This window comes from Macaca fascicularis, chromosome 10, assembly GCF_037993035.2.
Source record: "Macaca fascicularis isolate 582-1 chromosome 10, T2T-MFA8v1.1".
NCBI lineage: Eukaryota > Metazoa > Chordata > Mammalia > Primates > Cercopithecidae > Macaca > Macaca fascicularis.
Window position 1 is genome coordinate 9,402,090 of NC_088384.1, and position 23,094 is coordinate 9,425,183.

The 23,094-nt window shown below is 43.6% G+C and overlaps 1 protein-coding gene across 6 annotated transcripts in view; it reads left to right on the plus strand.

Moving 5' to 3' along the window:
• Positions 1-23,094, plus strand: part of TCF20 (transcription factor 20) — a 187,739-nt gene that overhangs the window by 147,234 nt on the left and 17,411 nt on the right. For all 6 annotated transcript variants that reach the window (XM_045364235.3, XM_045364236.2, XM_015457109.3 and 3 more), the window contains one exon: positions 21,401-21,494. In XM_045364235.3, coding sequence (XP_045220170.1) covers positions 21,401-21,494 — 94 coding nt within the window. The remainder of the gene's footprint in view (positions 1-21,400; positions 21,495-23,094) is intronic.

The window sequence follows — 23,094 nt, forward strand, 5'->3', positions numbered from 1 at the left end:
CCGGGGGGCAGAGCTTGCAGTGAGGCGAGATTGCGCCACCGCACTCCAGCCTGGGGCACAGAGCAAGACTCCATCTCAAAAAAAAAAAAAAAGAAAAAAAAAAAAGAAATGCCCTGAGACTGGGTAATATATAAAGAAAAGAGGTTGAATTGGCTCACAGTTCTGGAAGCTGTATAGGAATCATGATGCCAGCATCTGCTCAGCTTCTGGAGAGGCCCCAGGAAACTTACAGTCATGGTCAGAGGCAAAGGGGGAGCAGGCTTCTTGCATGGAAGGAGCCAGGAGCAAGACAGAGTGAGGTGGAAGGTGCTACGCACTTTTAAACAACCAGGTCTTGTGAGAACTCTGTCTCACAGGAACAGCACCCACATGATCCATCCACCTCCCACCAGGCCCTACCTCCAGCACTGGGTACTACAATTCAACACGAGATTTGGTGAAGACAGATCCAAACCATATCAGTGCTCTATTGTATTTGAGGGATTTAACCTTTAATTTACGGGCAGTGCCAAACCTCTAGTGATTTCTAAGCGTGTAAATCACATGTACAGGTTTGTGTTTTATAAAGGAAACTCAGGAAATAAGTAGGGACAGATCAGAAGCAGACAGGTCATTCAAGAGGCTGTGGGATTAATTTGTGCAAGAGCTGGTAAGGACTGAGTATGTAGTAGAAATGGGAGTCAGAAGGATTGGATGGATCTGAGAAACATTTTTGGGATTCAAAGTTGATAGTTTTTGTTTGTTTGTTTTTGAGATGGAGTCTTGCTCTGTCACCCAGGCTGGAATGTAATGGCACGATCTCAGCTCACTGCAACCTCCACCCCCCAGTTTCAAACCATCCTCCCGCCTCAGCCTCCCAAGTAGCTGGGGTTACAAGCATGCGCCACCACGCCCGGCTAACTTTTGTAATTTTAGTAGAGATGGGGTTTGACCATGTTGGCCAGGCTGGCCTCGAACTCCTGACCTCAAGTGATCCACCTGCCTCCCAAAGTGCTGGGATTATAGGCGTGAGCCACCACACCCAGCTAAAGTTGATAGATTTTAAACACTGACTAGATGTAGCAGGTTTGGGAAAGTGAGGCAGAGGTCAAGGATGAAGTTGAGGTTTCTAGCTCCAGCAAGTCAGTGGGTGGGGTGAGGAGTCATCAGCATACCAATAACAGAAAGAAGGGTTGAAGAAAAGAAATTTAGGTTTGCATTTAATATGTACTAGACAAGAAAATATTAGATATGAAGGCAGTTCAGCCTAATGTTTAGATCAGTCAACACTAGATTCTAATACAGCGTTTTAAATAAGAGCTGCTTGCTTTTTATTTAGCCTTTCAAATAGATGTAAACTGGTAAATTTTTAAGTCCAAATTGAAAGTGGAGAGAAAAATAGGAAATCATGAGGTCTGTGTTATGTTTATTAAAAAAAAAAAAAAGAGAATCCCAAAAAGATGTCAAAAAAATTTAAGCTGTCATTATAATTATTCCTAAAATGCAATTGGAAGGGGAAACAGAAAGGATACCTTGCTGTTTGGGCTTTTTTTTTTTGGACAGAGTCTCACTCTGTTTGCCCAGTCTGGAGTGCAGTGGTGCAATCCCACTGCAACCTCTGCCTCCCAGGGTCAAGCAATTCTCCTGCCTCTGCATCTGGCTAATTTTTTTCTTTTTCTTTTCTTTTTTTTTTTTTTAGAGATGGAGTTTTGCCATGTTTGCCAGTCTGGTCTCGAACTCCTGACCTCAGGTGATCCACCTGCCTTGGCCTCCCAAAGTGTTGGGATTACAGGCCTGAGCCACCACACTTGGCCTGTTTAGGCTTTTAAAATAATTTTCCCAAGATACTGACAACGTGGTGAAAACCAAGACTGTGTTTAACTGAGAAAGAGCACGTATCAAACATTTTTATGGGCCTGAAGAAGACCTCTCTGTTGTGCAGTGCACCCTGTTGCCTCGGTTTCAGAATGTGCAGCCTCAGTGCCTTTATGCACTGAACTGAGACGAGGCCAAGTGCTAGCACTTTATAGCGACATGGGCTCTGAAGTGGGAATCGTTGCTCTACCCATAGGAAGCGGCAGGAAACGTGGGAAAAGGCAGAAGAAAAGATAAACTGGCCGCAGCGTTTAGATGAGGTGCTGGCACCATCCGTGCTGGTCAAGGTTCCCAGTTGTACTCCTGAGTCATGAAAATTTATGTATTATTTACATAAAGATAACATTATTATTATTGTAAAACTAATGGAACTGTTAGTAAAAGAATGCCATAATCCTGATAACCCAACATATCTGCCTCTTTTCTAGACTTTGTCCATGTGCTGATTATTTCACTAGATACAATAGTATAATACAGTCAGCTTCCCATATTCATGGGTTCTGCGTTCTTGGATTCAATCAACAGCAGATTGAAAATAATTGGAGGGGGCGGGCCACAGTGTCTCATGCCTGTAATCCCAGAAACTTGGAAGGCCAAGGTGGGTGGATCATCTGAAGTCAGGAGTTCAAGACCAGCCTGGCCAACATGGTGAAACCCCGTCTCTACTAAATATACAAAAGTTAGCTGGATGTGGTGGTGCTGCACGCCTGTAATTCCAGCTACTAGGGAGGCTGAGGTAGAAGAATGGCGTGAAACTCGGGAGGCGGAGGTTGCAGTGAGCCAAGATTGCACCACTGCACTCCAGCCTGGGTGACAGAGCAAGACTCCATCTCAAACAAAAAGAACCATCCTGGCTAACACGGTGAGACCCCGTCTCTACTAAAAATACAAAAAAAAATTAGCCGAGCGTGGTGGCAGGTGCTTGTAGTCTCAGCTACTCAGGAGATTGAGGCAGGAGAATGGTGTGAACCCGGAAGGCAGAGCTTGCAGTGAGCCGAGATCACACCACTGCACTCCAGCCTGGGCAACAAAGCAAGACTCTGTCTCAAAAAAAAAAAAAAAAAAATGGAGGGAAAAATTCCATTTGTCCTGAATATATACAGACTTTTTTCTTCTTGTCATTATTTTCTAGATGAGAAAGTATAAACAACTTTGCATAGTATTAGTTACATCATATTGGATATCATACGTAATCTAGAGATAGCTTAAAGTATACAGAAGGATGTGCTTAGCTTATATACAAATACTGTGCTATTTTATATAAGCGACTTGGGCATCCATGGAGTTTGGTATTGGCAGAGGTCCTGGAACCAGTCCTCCATGGATACCAGGAACGGCTATAATGACTGCAAACATGTACTGAATGCTTTCTAAGCACTATACGTGAATTATCACATTTAGACCTCAAACCAACCCTTTCTGATGGGTCTCATCACACTCCAGGTGAGATTTGAGGTCTAGAGAGGAACTTGCCCAGGATTCAAACCTTGTGAGTCTCCATCATCACAGTGTAGATACAAGTCTGTGTTGCTTTTTTAACTTTATTTTGTAATTTTAATTTTCATACTAATCTGGGTTTTTTTGTCCCAATTTAATGTTAGTATGATGTGATTTATCCAAGTATCGCACTCTTATGGAGGTGGTTTCCAGTTAATTTACTACTTTGTATGGAGCAATAAGCATTTTTATTTTTCGATTTATAGAAAAAATTTATAGCTATTGAACTGCTAGGTCAAAAAGGGCCAACATTGTTACGGTTTTTGATAGGCATTGTCTTGTGGTTTAACCAACAAAGGGTCATACCAAGGCATGAGCATCCATGAGGACAGGTGAGCCCTTGTTTACTGCCACCTCAGTGACATTGGACCTTCTTTTTAAACTTTTAGTTCCTTTTCATTTATTAGTGATATTAATGTTGTTCCATGTTAATTTTGTGTTTAATGTCTATTAACTGTTACTTTGGTTTTTTTTTTTTTTTTGAGACGGAGTTTCACCCTTTCACCCAGGCTGGACTGCAGTGGCACTATCTTGGCTCACTGCAAGCTCTGCTTCCCAGGTTCATGCCATTCTCCTGCCTCAGCCTCCCGAGTAGCTGGGACTACAGGTGCCCGCCACCACGCCCAGCTGATTTTTTGTATTTTTAGTAGAGACGGGGTTTCTCCGTGTTAGCCAGGATGGTCTCGACCTCCTGACCTCGTGATCTGCCCACCTTGGCCTCCCAAAGTGCTGGGATTACAGGCATGAGCCACTGCGCCAGGCCTGGAATTTTATTATTTATTCTCAATTTGTTGTTTTTCTGTACCTATTTCCCATAGCCTGAATCACTTCTCTGGAAAATTCAGATGTATGGAACTCTTTTCTTCAGGGGTGCCCCTAAATTCGTAGAGCTCTTAAAAAGTTTCTCATCTGTAAATTAAATGATGGTAGAGGACTGTAAAGGATAAAACTAACTTTGCTGGAAATCAGGTAGCCTCCTTGGTGGATACTAAAATACTCTTGGAAGCTTTTGAGTTGTTGTTGTTTTAAAGGAAGCAAATATTATGAGCTAGCATCAGCCTTAGAATTGTGTCCTCATGTGTTGGTTTCGTAAAGATACACTCCTGTCTCTAAACTTACTGGTGGAAATTAAACTGAAGAGAAAAATTCAGCCCTATCTGATGCTGTCCACGTAAACCTGGTAATAGTGGAGTGATTTTGGTTGTATGCACTTAAGAGCTGTCACTTAATTTGAAGATGTTGGCAGCATACTGCTGTCAGTTAACATGCCTTATTAAAATAGATTTGAAGAACTGCTACACAGGCAGATAAACAATACCAAAGTCAACAAAATAACAAATTTCCAACAGAACTCAAATCTGAAGTGGTGCTACTCCCTTCTGATGGACTAGCACCACCAGTGGAACCTGGGTGCCCTGACATTGTTCAACTGTGGAGGCATTTCATCTCTGTTACATGTTTCACTGAGCAGCTAGTGGAAGTTTCTAGTAAAATGTATATGACAGATGTCAGGTGAAGGCCTCTGGTTTGCTTGAAAGTTATTCTTGTTTTTTTCATACAAAGCTGGTTGCTAGGATAATAGTGTAATTCATTAGGATAAGTGATAGGATAGTTGCCAAATTCTGTTTGCTTGTTTCTAGGTAGGGTTCTTTATTGAAGTAATAAAAATATACTAGTGCTTTAAAAGGGCAACTCCGCAAAAATGAAATGTATTTGTTTGCTAACGGAAGACTTTGTGTCTCCCTTCTCTTCAGAGAGCAGGCCTGTGAGCATTTTAATCTACTATTTGTGAAAAGCACGTGGATTTAAAACCAGCTCACCTGTCACCTCATCCCCCAGGCAGCAAGTGCTGCCCAGCAGCACTCCCATTTTACCTGTTACACCACTTAGCACCCATGGGTCAGATCCCCCAAGTCACTCCAATAGTGGCAGGTCCGAGTGCCTCCTCACTGAGGGTAGGACAGACTTCTGAGACCTTACTGACTCAGCCTTCCCTTTGCAGATTACACAGACTCAACAGTATTCAGAGCCTATGCCTCCCAGCACTTACGCAAATGCTCAGCTAAGCTGGAGCTGCTCTTGGTGTGACTACCAGCTTACCTGATTGTCTTCTTCACCAGATAGGTTCCCCAAGAGTTAAGTTGGCCCCAGAGCCCACCCTAGTGCCTGGCATGGGGGTGATCAGTACAGCGTAAATTTGTGACTTATAGGTTATTTAAGAGACACATAGGAGCAATGTAACCTCCAGTGGGAAGAGGTGGGCCTTTGGATGCCATTTAAATATGTGTGTTTAAAAGTATGTAATATTGGGCTGGGCGCGGTGGCTCCTACCTGTAATCCCAGCACTTTGGGAGGCAGAGGCAGGCTGAGGTTAGGAGTTTGAGACTAGCCTGACCAATGTGGGGAAACTCCATCTCTACTAAAAATACAAAAGTTAGCTGGGCATGGTGACAGGCACCTGTAATCCCAACTACTCAGGAGGCTGAGGCAGGAGAATCCACTTGAACTGGAAGGTGGAGGTTGCAGTGAGCTGAGATTGCGCCATTGCACTCCAGCCTGGGTGACAAGAGCGAAATTCCATCTCAAAAAAAAAAAGTACATAATATTGGAAATAATTTGTGAATATGCTGGTCAGAATTTTAATCTACGTATAAAAAATTAAGGAGTTGTTAAAAGTGTGTTTTGATAGTGAGACTGACTTGTTTTCCTGTATGCTACTTTATAGTTTTGGGGAACAATATGAATGGATGAGAGATGGATGACCGTCAATATTCTTAATTTCTTGCCCTTGTGTTCTTTGTAAGGCACAATATGCCAGGAACAGGTTCTGCCTTCATTATAGAGGGCATCTGTATGAGGCTTTGTTGTTCATGAGTTTCAGTGTATGTCTCTGGGGACAAAAACGTGATTTGCCACTGGGTGAATGTAGTGCCACCTGAATGTTGAAAAACACAACTCCTGAATCCCCACCAAACCTGTTCTTCCTCCAAGGTCTCCCAAGAGAACAGGTTTGGTGGGATTCAGGAGTTGTATTTTGTTCATGTTATGTCTGAGATGCCTCCTAGACATTCAAGTGCAGTATGACCATTTCAGAATGAAGGAATTTCCAATGGATAGTTTTTTGCAGGTAAAAGCAGCCCCACGGTATGTTCAGTGAGCACTTGCATAAGTGCTGGGAGGCATGGTCTCTGGATACCCTGAGGTCTGTGTAAGTGTGGAGAAGCTATGCCTAACTCGGCCAAAGGGAAGGTTGAGTCAGTAAGGCCTCAGAGGCCTGCCCTCCCCATGTGGCACTCAGACCTACCACTACTGGAGTGACTTGAGGGGTTTGAAGCATGAGTGGCAGGGGAAATAGATAGGCCCATGTCAAGAACCACACCCTGTTGCTTTGCCAATCGCCTGCACTATGCCCTGTGAAACTCACAGTCCACCAAGAGCACTCTGTTAGTTCTCTGCACTGAACAGCCATTTTACCTGGCTTTCTCAGTAACACCACCTACTCCTACCCCCGCCACCCCACACTCTCCCAGGCAGAAACAGAGTCATTAGTATTTAGCCCTCTCACTGTGGGCTAGGTGACGACTTGTTCCTTCACTAGGGTACATCAGGACAGCGATAAGTGTTAAGCATCCCTGGTAGAGACCTGAGGATCGTTGTGCAAGGCAGCCGTGGTTGTTGATAGGTATCTGTATCAACTACTGATGTTTTAGCTTCACCTCCTGGCAGGGCAAGGCTTTTAGCAGTGCCGCAGAAACCCTTCTTCATTAAAGCAAATCATCTCCCAACAATGGAATCTCACTGATTTGCTGACCCAGCATTCTGTTCTCTCAGACCTACCTCGTCCCTTCCCGCCTTTGGAAAAAAGTTCCGTTTAGGGTGAATAGGCCAACAAAATCTTGTTGCTCAGCTCCAGAAGATTATCTGTTTAAGATCTTCCAAATTAGCTCTAGAGAACCCCAGGAAATGATCCAGCCACATAAAGACTCACTTTTCCCGTGGACCCTCAAGGAGCTCTGAGACCACCAGCAAACACCCAGTTGTTGCCTTTAGCTCCTTAATTTGACTTGGGAACTCTGAAATCCCTTAGTCATTGGTATATTTTCAGACCATTTCAATAATCTGGCTAGTGCCATCCTCTATTTGTTGCTTCTCTCTAATCTCACTCTTGAAATGAAAGTCATGTGATGGAACCACCATTTATTATGTGACCACCACGCTGCCCGGAGACAAGGCCCAAAGGAGAGCACAGAGGCTCTTGAATTTACCAGATGGTCCTTGTTGGCAATGAGTCATAATTATAGAATCTTGTAGGTCATATTTTATCCTTCATCCAAATGTCTGTAGGAGTTGGCTTCTTGGGAAACTATAAACATCACTTAGTCCCTCAGCCCAATTTCTTAACCTGTAAAATGGGGTTAGTAATGGACTGCCTTGTCAAGTTGTTAGATAAATGAAATCTGTCCTAACAATTAATAGACACTTAAATCTTGGGGCTTGGCATGGTGGCTCACACCTGTAATCCCATCACTTTAGGAGGCTGAGGTGGGAGGATTGCCTAAGCCCAGGAGTTTGAGACCTGCTTGAGCAACAAAGTGAGATGCTGTCTCTACAAAAAATAAATTAGCCAAGTGCAGTGGTATGTACCTGTGGTCTCAGCTACTAAGGAAATAGAAGCAAGAGGATTCCTCTAGCCCAAGAATTTGAGGTTGCAGTGAGCTCTGATTGCTCCACTATGAGTATAGTGGCACAATAAAAGCTCACTGCAACCTCAAACTCTTTGGCTCGATGAATGAGGGACAGAGTGAGACCCTGTCTCAAAAAAAAAAAAAAAAAAAAAGTGAAGGTGGAGGAGGAGACGTATTGAGGAATTATGCAGGATTTCTAAACTTGGTTATATTACTTCCAGATCTCTATTTTCTTCATGGAGACTCTTGGAGTTTCCTCCCCCCCCCCCCCCCCGCCCTTTTCTGTTGAAGTGAAGATTGTACTCTTGCGGAATATCTTCCTAATCTGGTAGGAATCTTCTGAAACGGAAATGTAGAAGAAAGTTTCCGCATCTATGAAGATGAATTGAACCAATAGTTCTAAAACTTTCTTGAGGATAAAAACACCTGGGATGCTTCCCATTCAGTCTCTTTTGGGACAGTGTCCTCAGTCTGTTTTTTTAACTCAAGCTTGGGACCATGCTGGTGCTGGTGGCAGAGTTACACTTTGAGAAATGCAGAAATCAACTCTGAAAACTCAAGGTTCATAAGCTAGTCACAGATTTGGGTGCCAAAGTTTCCATTCTAGTGTGGACGTAGTTTTTCCTTCCGGTAGGTTTCCAGGAAGAAAAGGCCCTGGATTGAGCATGACCTGTGGGAGTGACCTGAAATGAGATGTGAGGCTAGTCTCATGTTATTGCCAAATTAAATGACCACACTGAAGCTTGGCTGAGAGGTGGCAGGGGCTGGCTTAGGATTTGAGGACCAGTGATCCTATGGTTGTTTCATTGGCAGTAGCTTCAGTATATCAAGATATCCTCGTTTTTGAACGTTCCTTTCTGCTGGGACTCTGTTATTTCCTGAGTATCTGAGACTAAGTGCCTCCAGTGTTTCTCCTGTCAGGCTGCCCCTGCCTTTGAAAAACTTGCCAGTTCCAGGAATAGGGTGGCTTTGCCTGACAATACGTCAACCTGTCTGAAAAGATGGACAGGTGAGAGCGTTGGTGAGATGGCAGTGGCTCTGGATGCGAAAAGAGGAAGGTAGTACGAATGCAAGAAGGAAGAGAGGAGTAAATGAGAAAGACCTCCAGAGCCAAGTGTTTGGAACAGCTTTGGAGATTTCCGTTTCAGTATGATCTTCACAGATTTGAAATCTTGTTAAGGGAGTCCTATTGTGGCAGCAGGTTTGTCGTTTCTGCTGCTGAAACTGTAAACATTTCAGTATGGGTGCCTTGTGAATAAGCAGCTTCCAGTAATTGGCTTTCTGGAAGCACAGACCCAACTCCTGGGTAGGATGAGCCATGGAGAGAAGCAGCTTACATCAAGAGTCACTTCCCTGGAGTGTAATTTCTTTAAAAAGATGCCTTCTTAGATTCAGAAAACACAAAATGGAATCATTTCTCTTTAATAAGCTAATCCACTGAGCAAAGGGTAAAATAAAAATACGCTAGTGCAAGATCTTGTGCAACTTCAATTTCAGTGTTTTAAACTATGTCTGTAAGCATTTCTCTCCCTGTACTTGAGAAAAAGCTCTTCTCTTTGTCACAGGGCTGCTGCAGGGCTCCTACTCCTGCTGGGTTCAGCCTTTTCTCAGGTTCTCTGCTTTTATTCAGAGGAAAAGTGCTAATTAATGGCTTATACCTAGTCCTGGACTCTAGCACTCTGTGCCCTTCCTTTCTAACTTCTTAAAGGGCACAAGCTCCTTTTAATATGGAAAAACTCGTTAGACAAAATGTATAAGGTTTTCAACACAGTTGCAGTTTTCTTTTGGGGCTATAAAAGAAACTTCTGATTAGGATTATTTTAGTGGAGTGTATATAACTGTAGATAAGATAAAATGCAGGCTGGGTGTGATGGCTCATGCCTGTAATCCTAGCACTTTGGAAGGCCGAGGAGGGTGGATCACCTGAGGTCAGGAGTTCGAGACCAGCCTAGCCAATATGGCAAAACCCTGTCTCTACTGAAAATACAAAAATTAGCTGGACGTGGTGGTGGGTGCCTGTAATCCAGCTACTTGAGAGGCTAAGGCAGGAGAATCACTTGAACCCAGGAGGCAGAGGTTTTGGTGAGCCAAGATCTCATTACCGAACTCCAGCCTGGGCGACAGCGTGAGACTCCGTCTCAGAAATAATAATAAAATGCAAACCGTGTTTCAGAAAAAAAGGCAAGTTTGGTTAGCACAAAGAAACATCATTAGTGACACCTGCGTTGGCCTTCTGAGTTAAGAGACTTCGTGTTAACATTATAACAAACTACGTATACATCTTGTGCAAGAGAAAAATTACTAAACCAAGCCTTCTTGAGTAATGCTTTAATTTTCCAGAAGGGGGACAAAGATTGGATTTAACTTAAATTGAGGCAAATGGATGTATTTTATTTGGGAAATTGTGTTTTGTTCCTCCTTTGTTTTGCCTCCGTAAATTTATTAATGCAGAACCTGAAAGCTCTAAACCCAAGATAATTAGAGTTACGGTGTTGTAGAACATTAAAAACCTACAGCAAGTGGCTGATATCTGCCTACCATATCTGCAGTTGAAGTTCATACCATGTGTGATAATTATATACTTTCTTTTTTGTGGGCACCTTGGTAGAAATAATTAGTAGCACCTGCCACATTTTTATGTGTTACTTTAACATTATCATCAATAAAGTGTACATACTAAAACAGATAGCTGAGGGTGGGGAATAAGTGGTTAAATACTGTGCCTGACCTGTAAAATACACTCCAAATAGACAAAAGGAACACCTATGTGTGGCAGCATAGCTGGGTTTGGTTTAATCAGCAGTAGTAGATTGTTAGCATTAACTCCTGGATGTCTGTGATGCTGCCCATAGCCTTGCAGACAAGCCTAGAGGGCCTTTGTAGTTTCAAGGGACCATCCACTCCACATGGGAATAGAGAGTAACAGAAAATGACTAGGGATCAGTATTGGCACTTCCTGGGAAGTATGTGCAGGGTGTATGTGTGTGTCAGTCAAGGTCTTGCCCTGTCATCCAGGCTGGAATGCAGTGGTGTGATCATAGTTGGCTGCAGCCTTGACCTCATGGGCTTGAGCAATCCTCCTGCCTCAACCTCCTGAATAGCTGGGACTACAGGCGAGCACCAACACACCCAGCAAATTTAATTTTATTTTTTGTAGAGACAGGGCCTTGCTTTGTTGCCCAGGCTAATCTTGAACTCCTGGCCTCAGGCAATCCTCCCACCTCAACCTCCCAAAGTGCTGGGATAACAGACATGGGCCACCTTAGACCTGGCCCTGTTCAGGTTCTTTTGCCCTGATCAATGTCTTTAAATAGCAGAAGATACCCCTACCCGGTCCTTTTTTCCCAACTAGGTATTATCCCCAATGTACTGTTGAGGAAATTGAAACTTAAATTAACTTGCCTAGGCTCCTGTACCAGTGAGAGATAGGGCCAAAGTATTAGTTTCTTTTAGCTCTGCTGCTCTTCCAGATCAGTAGCTTCAGTGGACAGCTCCGTTCCAGCAAAAAACTCCGAGAACTTCCTCTCCACCCCAGCTTTCTCTCTTTTCCTTATTTCATGTCTTTGTTTTTAGACTGCCTAAATTTGAGCTAAAAATCAAGAAAGATTTCTGATAAGGAATATCTGAATTAAGGAAGGCACATAGAGGAATTGTCAGTTAAACTAACTGGACGACTTTCTTTGACTGGATTTGTTGTTGTTGTCCTCTACTTTAGGAGAAGTAAAGTGATATGGAGAAAAGCTTGCTAGCAGGGATTTATTTTAAAAAGCAAGTTTTAGTCTCTGTCCTGGGATCACTTTAATAAAGCCTAGTCTCTTCCTCATGTCTTATAAGAATATTCTTAATACAGAATCATAACTCTAAGGCAATGGAAAACAATCAGTTTACTCAAAATCCTGAGCTATTTACTAAAGCAGAAAGATAGCCTGTGTTCTATAAAAGGTTTCTCGTAGTTACCCATAAAATATCATTTGGAATTAAACCCATTCCTGACCAGTTGAGATTTTGCTCTTAGTCCAAAACATTCTCTTCTGTAAATGGAATCTTTCTAGGAGAAAGTAGCATTTAGAGCAGGTGCCATGTGTGTGCTCACCTCATCAGAATCCTGCTGTGCTGGCATCCAGAGGGCTCCCTGTCCACTGTGCCGATTTACACTGCCACACACGCGGGCTCACTGCAACACATCTCACAGACCCCTGGCCATCTGTCAGCATCAAGTCCTGTCAGTTTTACCTCCAGAGTGTCTATGCAGCCTCTTGTATGCATTTCCACCACCAGTACCCAAACTCTTCTATATCGTCTCTAACCCAGCAACAGCCATTGTTGGCCCCGGGTTCCTGCACATCAGCTGCCCACCCCCTCAGAGTTGTGCTCCACTGTGTCAGTTCCCTACACCCTGCCTGCTTCTCCCTCCACAAAGCAGTTTGTTCCCCTTCCCCCGCAGGTAGCTCTTACTCACTCTTGATGACTCAGGTCAAGCTACGCTCTGTCAAGAATGCTTTCCTGACCTCCTTAACTAGGTTGGTGACATTACCTCTCTATGCTCTGAAGTATTATTTACATCACTGTTTAAATTTTGCTTTACCCCCACATCATTCTGTGAGCTCCTGGAGGGTAGACACTTGGTGAACTTTGGCTCCCCATTTCAGCCCCTGCACACAGGCATGCAATAAAAATTTGTAGAATGAATAAAAAGAAAAGATTATTATACTTCTGAAGTCGATACCATCAACTCATAAAGGAACTTAAATATCAAAGAAAAGAGCACTGAGAATAAAAGGCACCTTGATCACACAGTGTCTTACAACCTTTAGAGAAACCTGCACGTCAGGGGGAAAGTCCAGCCTGATCAAGTTCTTATTAATTTTCATCCAACCCATGTTTCTACTTTCTGTACATTGCAGTTTTATGCTGTGGAATCAGGATTGACACATTAATAAGGCAAATTAAAAGTCCCAGAGAACAGCTCGTTAGGAAGTCAAACTGCCTTCTTCACATTCAGTAGAATAATTTACACTTTATGATTTTGAAGAAGCACCAGTCTGGTGTTTTTACAACTTCATTAGCCAAGGGTTACCTTCACGTTACTGCAGAGGTCCCTTCCTCATAACACAGCTCACAGGTGACAATCTGGATTTTTTAAAGCAACAATGGCATAAAAAGAGGTGTATGTGACAGAATCTTCTGGAGAAAAGACCTCCTTCCCCACCTGCATCTTGGACCTACTAACTTTTCATTATTTGTTTGCTCAGTGTAAAAATGAACAAGTCTGTTGTATAAAGCTGTGTGTATTCTGAATATGTTCTTCATCTGCTCAGGATTGTGGCTAATTTCTGACATCCTCTGTTTGGTAGATGAAGTACAGAAAGACAAAGAAGGACATTCTTAATGAAGGAAAAAAGTCCTTAATCCCAACCCTTCTAACTTGATGGAAAACATCATAACTTTACTATAAACTGCAGATAGGCCGGTCCCACCTTATGCGCACAAAGACATCAGAAGGGAAAGGGAATGGGCTTTGTGGATCGAAACAGAATCCAAGGATGTAGCTGGGAGATGCTGCCAAAATGGCCACACTCAAGAGATTTGGACCTTGGTCATGCTCTCTGTGCATTTTGCACCACTTCTGGGGCCAGGTACCACACAACCTCCACTCAGCCACAGAGACACTTATTACAGGTTTATAATGTGACTTGAAAGGCTTTCCCAAAGAAACAAATACTTGTCAGGATCTGTAGCAGAGCCACATTTTGATTGGGGCTTTTATGGGTGGAGAATGGTGATCTAAATGTATAATTTTATTTCAAATTATGCCTGAAAGATGATCAGATTAAAGAAAGTTTGAGTGTTTTCATCTGCTTGTATTGGTGGGAAGCAGATGACTGGGTCCCAGGAGGCAGAGAAGGTGAACTCTTAGCCTCTAAGTGTGTTGAAGGAGTAGTACCATCTGTTGGACCTAAGATCCACATGGCAGCAGAGGGTCCAGAATCAGCCACAGCAGATTATTCTAGAGTTACTCTAATGTGAATGGGGATAGGTTGTGAGAAGTATGGCTAGGAGCACCTGGCAGGTGACTCTGATGAAGGCAGCAAAGGAGTCATTGGTGCCCAGGTCTGCTCTCCACATAACAGAGGGCAGTGTCTGTAGAGTACAACAGGCAAGCTTGTGAGGCAGTTTTTCTCATTCTGGTTGTGCTCAATATACCATTTTGGGGCAGTTTTCAATGGTTTTGAAATCCTGCTAGAGTTTAATTTGTATGCAGTTGTGTGTCATATTAGTCCTCATTTATTTAACATCTATTCTTCCAATGCAAAATGCTTTAGAAGGCTTTAAAAATAGTTATTAATTTGTATTGGTCCAGGATAGGAGAATTGAGAGGGGAGATATAATGAAAGTAATAGTAAATAGTAGCTAAGAAGTGAAGTGTCCAGAGACTTGGCCAAGAACTGACCTTCTGCACCCTCAGAGATGAAACGTTACTGAAACATACAACAGCTAGACTTACCAAAAAAACGACTAGCAGCAGGTGTCCAGACCCATGCAGGGTCTACTTGTTTAAGGCAGGTTGTAGGAGAAAAATTACTTAACAAAAAATTTTAACTGTTTGTCTTAATTTAATAGACTGTACTTTGTATTATATCTGTTTGATATCAGTAATTGCCAAAGTATGACACTTAGAGATGAATATGTTTTATATAATTTTTGTTTAAAAGTTCTAATAATTACATAACTTTCTAGTTTATAAAACACTTCTATGGTTATTTTACACAGCAACTTTATGCAGAAGGCAAAGCAAATTCTGTTACCCACATTTTACAGGTGATAAAATTGACCTGGTGACTTTTGGCTTTCACACATGTGCTGACACCCTCAGTTTTTTCCTCCAGTAGCCCTGTGCTGTGTCATACCTGAACAGTATGCACGTTAGACCAACTACATTTATTCTAAAAAGCTAGTCAAGCCTGGGACTTTTGTCTTAAGTACACACAATTAGCCATTAGCCAGTGAATGGCTGGCTGATGTTTCATACTGACATAATGGATTCAGTTTCTGAAACTGGCACTTTGGCTGGAGCAACTGTGGGACATAAGTGCAGCTTCTAAATCCATGCACCATACCTTGAGTAGCATGGAGTAAATGGACCTGAGAAGAACTGGTCAACTCTCTGTCCCTCTGAGGTTGCCTTGGTGGTACTGGGCTGTGGTGCAGTCCCAGAGGCTGGTGCCAGAGCCCATTCCCTGAGTCTTTGTATAAATGGCAAGTTAAAGGTGCTCCAGCCTGTCTTACGAGCTTTTCATGAAGAAGCATAAGGAGATTGTCTAGCTATAAGGAAGTAAGGACCGAAACACCTAGGGCTATGTACATATTGCTTTGGCTGACACTTCGAAGTACTCTTTAAGAAGCTTGATAGGATGCAGAGTTGCATCAAAGAAATGCTCACAGGGCCTTGAAGGGTAGCTCCTTGTATGTAGCCCGTCTAGCTGCCACGTAGTTGGCACTGATAGCTGGGATGGCAGAGGCTTCCATCCTAGATGTAGGAGGCATAATTGAGAGGACAAAAAACTTGCTGGTGGCCAAAAATGAACACATACCTTGTTCCACATTCTCCAAGCTCCACCAGCATCAGTTTTGTAACTCATTGAAGAGTATCCTCATTAGTTTGTCTTCAGGCTCTCAAGTTTGTCAGACATTGCATTCATTCCATCAGCCCACATTTACAGTGCCTGTGGTGTGCCAGTCCCTGGGGGTGCAAGAACAAGTCTCACAGTTTAAGGGAGGTGGACAAACATGAGTAAGTAAATACTGTGAGCATGAGCAGAAGTGTGTGCCATGCTGGATAAGAGCCATCTGAGGCACAGTAGTGGAAGAGTAATCTACAAAACCAATCGTCATCAATGTGCTGTAATACTACTATGACCCAGTTGCTTTGGCGTTCTGAGGCTGCTCTGAGATGCTAATTAAACAGGGTGATTATTCAGGTTGCTGTTATATCTCATAAGAAAGAGCCTTTCTGTGAATGAGCAGGCATCAGGCTTGCATAGAAGTCTCCCGTGAAGCTTCCCTCAGATGAGGATTAAGCAACTCTAGTTGATTCAATCCTTGCAGTTTGCCACCTCAAGTCAGCAAGCCCTGCCTCTGAGACAATGCCAAAGGCTAGTGAAAGGTTCAAGCTCTGTATCTGGGACACTTTCTGTTTAAACATGCCCCAAAACTAATAATGCCTTTTATAATTTATTCCCAAGTTTAGAGTATCAAAAAATGTAAGGTTCTTGTCAGAGTTCTTTACAAATAGTTTTTATTCCTTTCCATAATAAAAAATTTACTATTAAAAATTTTGAAGTTGGGGCCATTCCTTATTTTTTAAATGTGTCTTAATTTAGAAATCATGCTTGGAGCCCCCAGTGTGTCTCATTCTGCCTGGGGGGCAGTATGGACTTACCTCTGCTTGGAGTGAATGTAGTAACATTGTGGTCAAAAACAAAGGATATTTAGCTATGCAGTGACTTTAATATATTATTTGTAGCATAGGAGGATGATAATGCAAATAGCTACTTCAGGTAAAAAGTATAGAATAAAAATTTAATTAGAAATTGTACTAGCCTGGGTATTGATTTTTGGGTAGAAGGGAAAACCTTACACATGGAAGACACTATAGATAAGTATTTATATTCTACCTTTGGCACCTGGCACCTAGAGAGTACTTTTCAAATGTTGGATGGTTGAGTGAATGAAGGGGGCTAACAGGCATCACGGTATGGTATGAAGAAAGTTGAACTTGGGGTTCAGAAGAAAAAGGGGTGAAGTTCTAAGTTCTCTTACTATGTGATCTTTAGCAGGTCACTTTGTTTTGGCCTCTGTTTCTTCAACAAGAAAAACAGATGTTGAAGATAGACCCAGAGTTCCTTCTTTATTGATCTCCTGATGTCAGAATTTGCCTACAGAAGTTGTAGGTGTTTTCTTTTCTTTTTTTCTTTTTTTTTTTTTTTGAGATGGAGTCTCGCTCTGTCGCCCGGGCTGGAGTGCAGTGGCCGGATCTCAGCTCACTGCAAGCTCTGCCTCCCGGGTTCACGCCATTCTCCTGCCTCAGCCTCCCGAGCAGCTGGGACTACAGGCGCCCGCCACCTCGCCCAGCTAGTGTTTTTGTATTTTTTAGTAGAGACAGGGTTTCACCGGGTTAGCCAGGATGGTCTCGATCTCCTGACCTCGTGATCCACCCGTCTCGGCCTCCCAAAGTGCTGGGATTACAGGCTTGAGCCACCGCGCCCGGCCTTGTAGGTGTTTTCATGAGGGAGAAGTCTGTTGCATTAAAGAACCTAAGGCCAGGCGCGGTGGCTGACGCCTGTAATCCCAGCACTTTGGGAGGCTGAGGTGGGGGCAGATCACCTGAGGTCAGGAGTTCAAGACTAGCCTGGCCAACATGTTGAAACCCCATCTCTACTAAAAATACAAAGAGTAGCTGGGCGTGGTGGTGAGTGCTTGCAATAACAGCTACTTGGGAGGCTGAGGCAGGAGAATCGCTTGAACCCGGGAGGTAGAGGTTGTGGTGAGTCTTGGGAAATCCCTGCCCCTTCTCCCATCTTCAAGGCCAGCAGCATTGCACCTATGACCCTGCTGCCAAATCATCAGATCTCCCTGAAGCTGACAACTTTAACTCCCTCTGGGGGGAGTCATTTGCTTTTATGGACCTGTGTGATTAGATTGGCCCACCTAGCATATAACCTAGCATATTCTTCCCATCTCAAGGTCCTTAATCTCATCCGCAAAGTTCATTTTGTATATAAGATCACAGGTTCTCAGGATTCTACCTACCGTATCCCAAGATCTGATTGCTCTATAGGAGACAGAACACTAAATGGCTCTCAGGAAACCAGTAATCCTAGCTCAGTCTGTTATTGTATCTCTCTGGGTTTCTTTTTTCCGCATCTGAAAAGTTGGGGAGTTGAATTAGACCAGTGGTCCTCAAACTGCATTGTGCATCAGAATAGCCTGGAGGACTTCTCACAACACGGATTTAGGTGGGGCTCAAAAGTATGCATTTCTGCCAGGTGTGGTGGCTCATGCCTGTAATCCCAGCACTTTGGGAGGCCAAGGCAGGTGGATCACTTGAGGCAAGAAGTTCAAGACCAGCCTGGCCAACATGTTGAAACCCTGTCTCTAGTGAAATTACAAAAATTTGCCAGGTGTGGTGGTTCATGCCTGCAATCCCAGCTACTTGGGAAACTGAGGCACAAGAATCGCTTGAACGTGGGAGTTGGAGGTTGCAGTGAGCCAAGGTTGTGCCACTGCGCTCCAGCCTGGGCGACAGAACGAGACACTCTCAAAAATAATCCAAAAAACAAAACTGCATTTCTGACAGGTCCCTGAGTGTTGCTGATGCTGCTGTTCCAAAGGACCACACTTCAAAAACCACTGAACTAAACTGTCTTTAAGGATCTTTCTCTGAGTCCCTAACATACCCTGAGGGTCTTTCCCCTTTGGATGCAATGTTGTAAATTAATCATCGTGCAGTTCGCGCAATGCTTGCCAGGTTGTAGGGTTGAATTAGGAAGCAAATGGACATTGTTCAGATCTAAGCTCCATGTCTTCTCTTTCCTCTTGTAAACTGGGATGGTGACAAGGCCTGCTGTGTGGTTGCTTTTCATGAGGTGGTCTTTGTAGATTATCTAGCATGTGTCTGACACATGGTCATCTTGGGTCACATTTACTTAGCACTTTTGACCCAGCCACCATTTTAAGCCTGAATTAATTCATTTAACCCTTACGACATTTCTATGAGGTGAGTGCCATTATTAGTCCCACATCTGTAGATTGAGGAACAAAGGTTAGGAATTTGGCCAAGAAGGCAGAACTAGAAAGTGGAGCCACTTACCAGGCAGTTATTTAGGTTCCAGAGCATGCATACTTAACCCTTCTACAGCCCCCAGGTTTCCTGTAACAAGGCTAGAGGTGGCTTGGTCTTGGGTTTGGGTGATTTAGTGCTTGACAGTGTCATGGTAGGTCCAGGTCTCTCCATCTTGCCACTCTTCTGTCCTCAGCAGACTGGCTTTGTCTTCAGGGCTGTCCCCTTATGGTGATACTGTGGCTGCCACAGATCCCACTGTCTAGCCCTCACAGTGGCTGAGCAGAAAATTCCCTGTTCTTCCCTGTTGTCTCTTTTTGAGAGGGTGAAACTTTCATACTAGTACTTTTGGACACTGAGATGGGAGAATTGCTTGAACCCAGGAGTTCAAGAACAGCCTAGGCAACATAGTGAGACCCCATCTCTACAAAAACTTTTTTTTAAAAACTAGCTGGATGTAGTAGCACACACCCTGTAGTCTCAGCTACTCGGAGGCTGAGGTGGGAGAATCACCTGAGCCCAGGAGGTAGAGGCTGCAGTGAGCCATGATTGTGCCACTGCACTCCAGCCTGGGTGACAGAGCAAGACATTGTCTCAAAATATAAAAAAAAAGGTGGTGGGAGTGCAAAATGTTTTCAGAAGCCCTTTTTCCTGCAGACTTTCCTACCAGAAATGCTTGATTACACCCATTCCTAAATGGCCACCACTCACTGTGATTCATTCCCCGGGGTAGGGAGGGCCATATCTTCGGGCTCCTTGAGTAAGAAAGTGGCAGCAGGAGGCCGGTGGTGGTGGCTCACTTGAGGTCAGGAGTTTGAGACCAGCTTGGCCAACATGCAAAACCCCATCTCTACTAAAAATACAAAAATTAGCCGGGCGTGGTAGCACATGCCTGTAATCCCAACTCCTCAGGAGGCCTGAGGCAGGAGAATCGCTTGAAACCAGGAGGCAGAGGTTGAAGGGAGCCAAGATTGCGCCACTGCACTCCAGCCTGGGCAACAAAGCAAGACTCCATCTCAAAAAAAGAAAGTGGCAGCAGACATGGCTGCAGGTTGGCCACTGATGGACTACCCACACTTCCTTCCCTCAAGTTGATAGTGAGTCCTTTTGATTCTGAGATGCTCTGTGGCACTGACAAAGGTAGACAGAGTCTAGGGCTACCAGAAATGCTGTTAACTTGTCCTTGGTTTACTCCGGACCAAATGATCTTTTCTCACTTAACAAGGGTGCGAGGGCACGTGAGAAACATTTACTGATTATCGGCACCCAGAAGGACCTTGGTCTTCTGAGAGCAGGGCAAAGCTTTTGAAGGACTAATCTCTTCCAGCCCTTTTTCCTATCTCTTTTGTCTCTTGAGGATGCCAGAGATGGTCATCCAGAATCTCAGCTCTGACCTGGAACAAGTTATTTTGCCTCTGGTGTCTCAAGAGTTTCATGTAAAGCATTAGGAGTGCCTGCCAGGTGGAGTAGTGCAGAGGGCTGGATGAGATCATTGAATCTGAGCATGGGGAGCACTTGGGCTTTGCTGTTGCTGGCGTTAGTTTCGTTTCCCATCAGTATTTGTGTCGGGGACCTGAGCCAGCTCAGTGTAATTGCTTAGGGAACATTTTTATTTTTCATAGAAGCAGGAACAAGTTTCTGTCTCTTCCAGCTAGTCTTGCTGGTTGTGTGCCTCTGCTGCCTGAAGAGCCAGCATCTTTAGTAGGGTCACATGTGGTTGAGTTTTATGAATATGTTTGTTGCTGATGGGATAAATTTCTTACCCTGACAGGATGAGCGCTCACAGCAGCCACATCACAGGGCTGACAGAGATGTGCCCCACTTTAAGAGAACCTGACCATATAAGGAGGAGTGTCTCAATTACAAAATAATGTCTCACTTAGCCAGAAATTCATGGCAGGTTTTCTGGTGCATTTAAAATAGGATTCATGTATAAAAATACCATTTGCACACAGGAGCCCATATTTTCTGAAAAGGGAAATATACTTGTATTGGGCATTTGGGGTAAGTAGATCAAAAATAAAAATAAAATCTTACAAATACAAGAACTAGAAACCAAATTCCGCTTCTAATTCTAAAAGGTTTATATATAACTCTACTACCTTACCCTCTCTTACCCCAGATTTTCACAGCAGAAGTAAACAGGGAAGATCTGCAGACCGTTCACAATTGCAGCAAGGAAATGCCTGGCAGAGTGTTTGGGTGGGTGGATGGCGGGGGCACCAGAGGCAGGGCTGGGAACCCCACTCTGGCATGTCCTTTATGACATGGATTGCTTATCTCATCCTGCTGTGTTGTTGATTTGAGAACATTTGTGAGGCTTGGCCTAAAACATTATTGCTGGATCCCTTCCCATGGTGTGGTCAGTGAGTGGCGTTTAGAAATTGACCAGCCCATCCTGCCACCACAGACTCCTCTAACCACAGAGACACGTGCTGAGGTCTAACAGATGGGGACCAGGGAAGGCCTGGAGGAGAGGGCCAAATCTGGGATACTGACATGCCTGACTTTTCCTTCCTTTCAGAAATGTTCCCACTGCCAGGAGGCAGGCGCCACCTTGGGCTGCTACAACAAAGGCTGCTCCTTCCGATACCATTACCCGTGTGCCGTTGATGCAGGTAAGAGAAGACCACAGACCCGTGTCCAGAACGTCCAGAGGGTTAGGACATACAGTTTGATTCTCTCCGTTTCGTTTGTTTGTCACTTCATAAAAAAATTCCTACCCATTAGTAGCACTTACCTCCCTTCCCCTCTCTCCAGTCCCTGGCAACCACTATTCTGTTTTCTTTTTAAAATTTTTATGATTTTTTTTTTTTTCCTTTAAGCTCTGTTGGACCCAATCCTTTCTATCTCTGTGGACTTTGCTGTGTATTTGGGTTACTTCCACTTTTTGACTATTATGAATAATGCTGCTGTAGAACATTCACATGCAAGCATTTGTGTGAACATGTTTTCAGTTCTCTTGGATGTATACCTGGGAGTGGAATTGCTGGATCATGTGGTAACTCTGTTTAACCTTTTAAGGAATTGTCAGACTGTTTTCCAAAGTGGCTGCCCCGTTTTACATTCTCACCGGCAGTGCATGAGGGTTCTTCTTTCTCCAGCTCCTCCCTGACACTTGACTTCATGTGTGTGTGTGTTTTTTGTGTTGTTTTTTTTTTTAATTGTAGCCAGCCCAGTGGGTATGAAATGTTATTTGATTGTGGTTTTTATTTGTATTTCCTTGATGGCTAATGATGTTGAGCATTTTTTCATGTGCTTATTGGTCATTTGTGCATCATCTTTGGAGAAGTAGCTATTCACATCCTTTGCCCATTGTAAAATTGGATTATTTTTTTAATGTCAAGTTTTAAGAATTATTTGTAGGCCGGGCGCAGTGGCGCATACCTGTAATCCCAACACTTTGGGAGGCTGAGGCAGGTGGATCATGAGGTCAGGAGTTCAAGACCAGCCTGGTCAACATTGTGAAACCCCATCTCTACTAAAAATACAAAAATTAGCCAGGTATGGTGGCGTACACCTGTAGTCCCAGCTACTCGGGAGGCTGAGGCAGGAAAATCGCTTGAACCCAGGAGGCAGAGGTTGCGGGATCGCACCACTGCACTCCAGCCTGGGCAACAAAGCAAGGCTCCGTCTCAAAAAAAAAAAAAAAAAAAAAGAATTTGTAATTCTGCATATGTGGTTTGCAAATATTTTCTTCCATTCTCTGAGTTGTCTTTTTACTTTTCTTTCTTGATAGCATCATATAGGCAATTCACCATTGAACATCAACTGGGTGTCCTACAGTTTAGCTCAGTTCTGATACCAAGCAGAGTTAGTGCAGCCCATAGAGGTTAAGGGCTCAGTCCCACAAGACTGCTCCCCACTTCAAATGCCGACCTCAAGCCCTATGTTATGACCTGACCTGTGTTTCTGAATGATCAGCTTTAAACTAGGTTTTCCAAGACCCCTTCATTGGGTTTGATTAATGTTTAACATGGCTTACAGAATTAACAGAAACACTTCACTTGTGTTTACTCATTATAAAGGATGCAGATGAACAGTCAGATGAAAGAAACATAGGGCCAAGTATGTGGGAAGGGGCATGGAGTGTCCATGCTCTCTCCAGGGGCACCACCCCCGAGGTACCTTCATATACTCAGCAGTCCAGAAGCTCTCTGAATCCAGTAGTTCATGGATTTTTTGGAGGCTTCATCATGTAGGCATAATCAATTATTA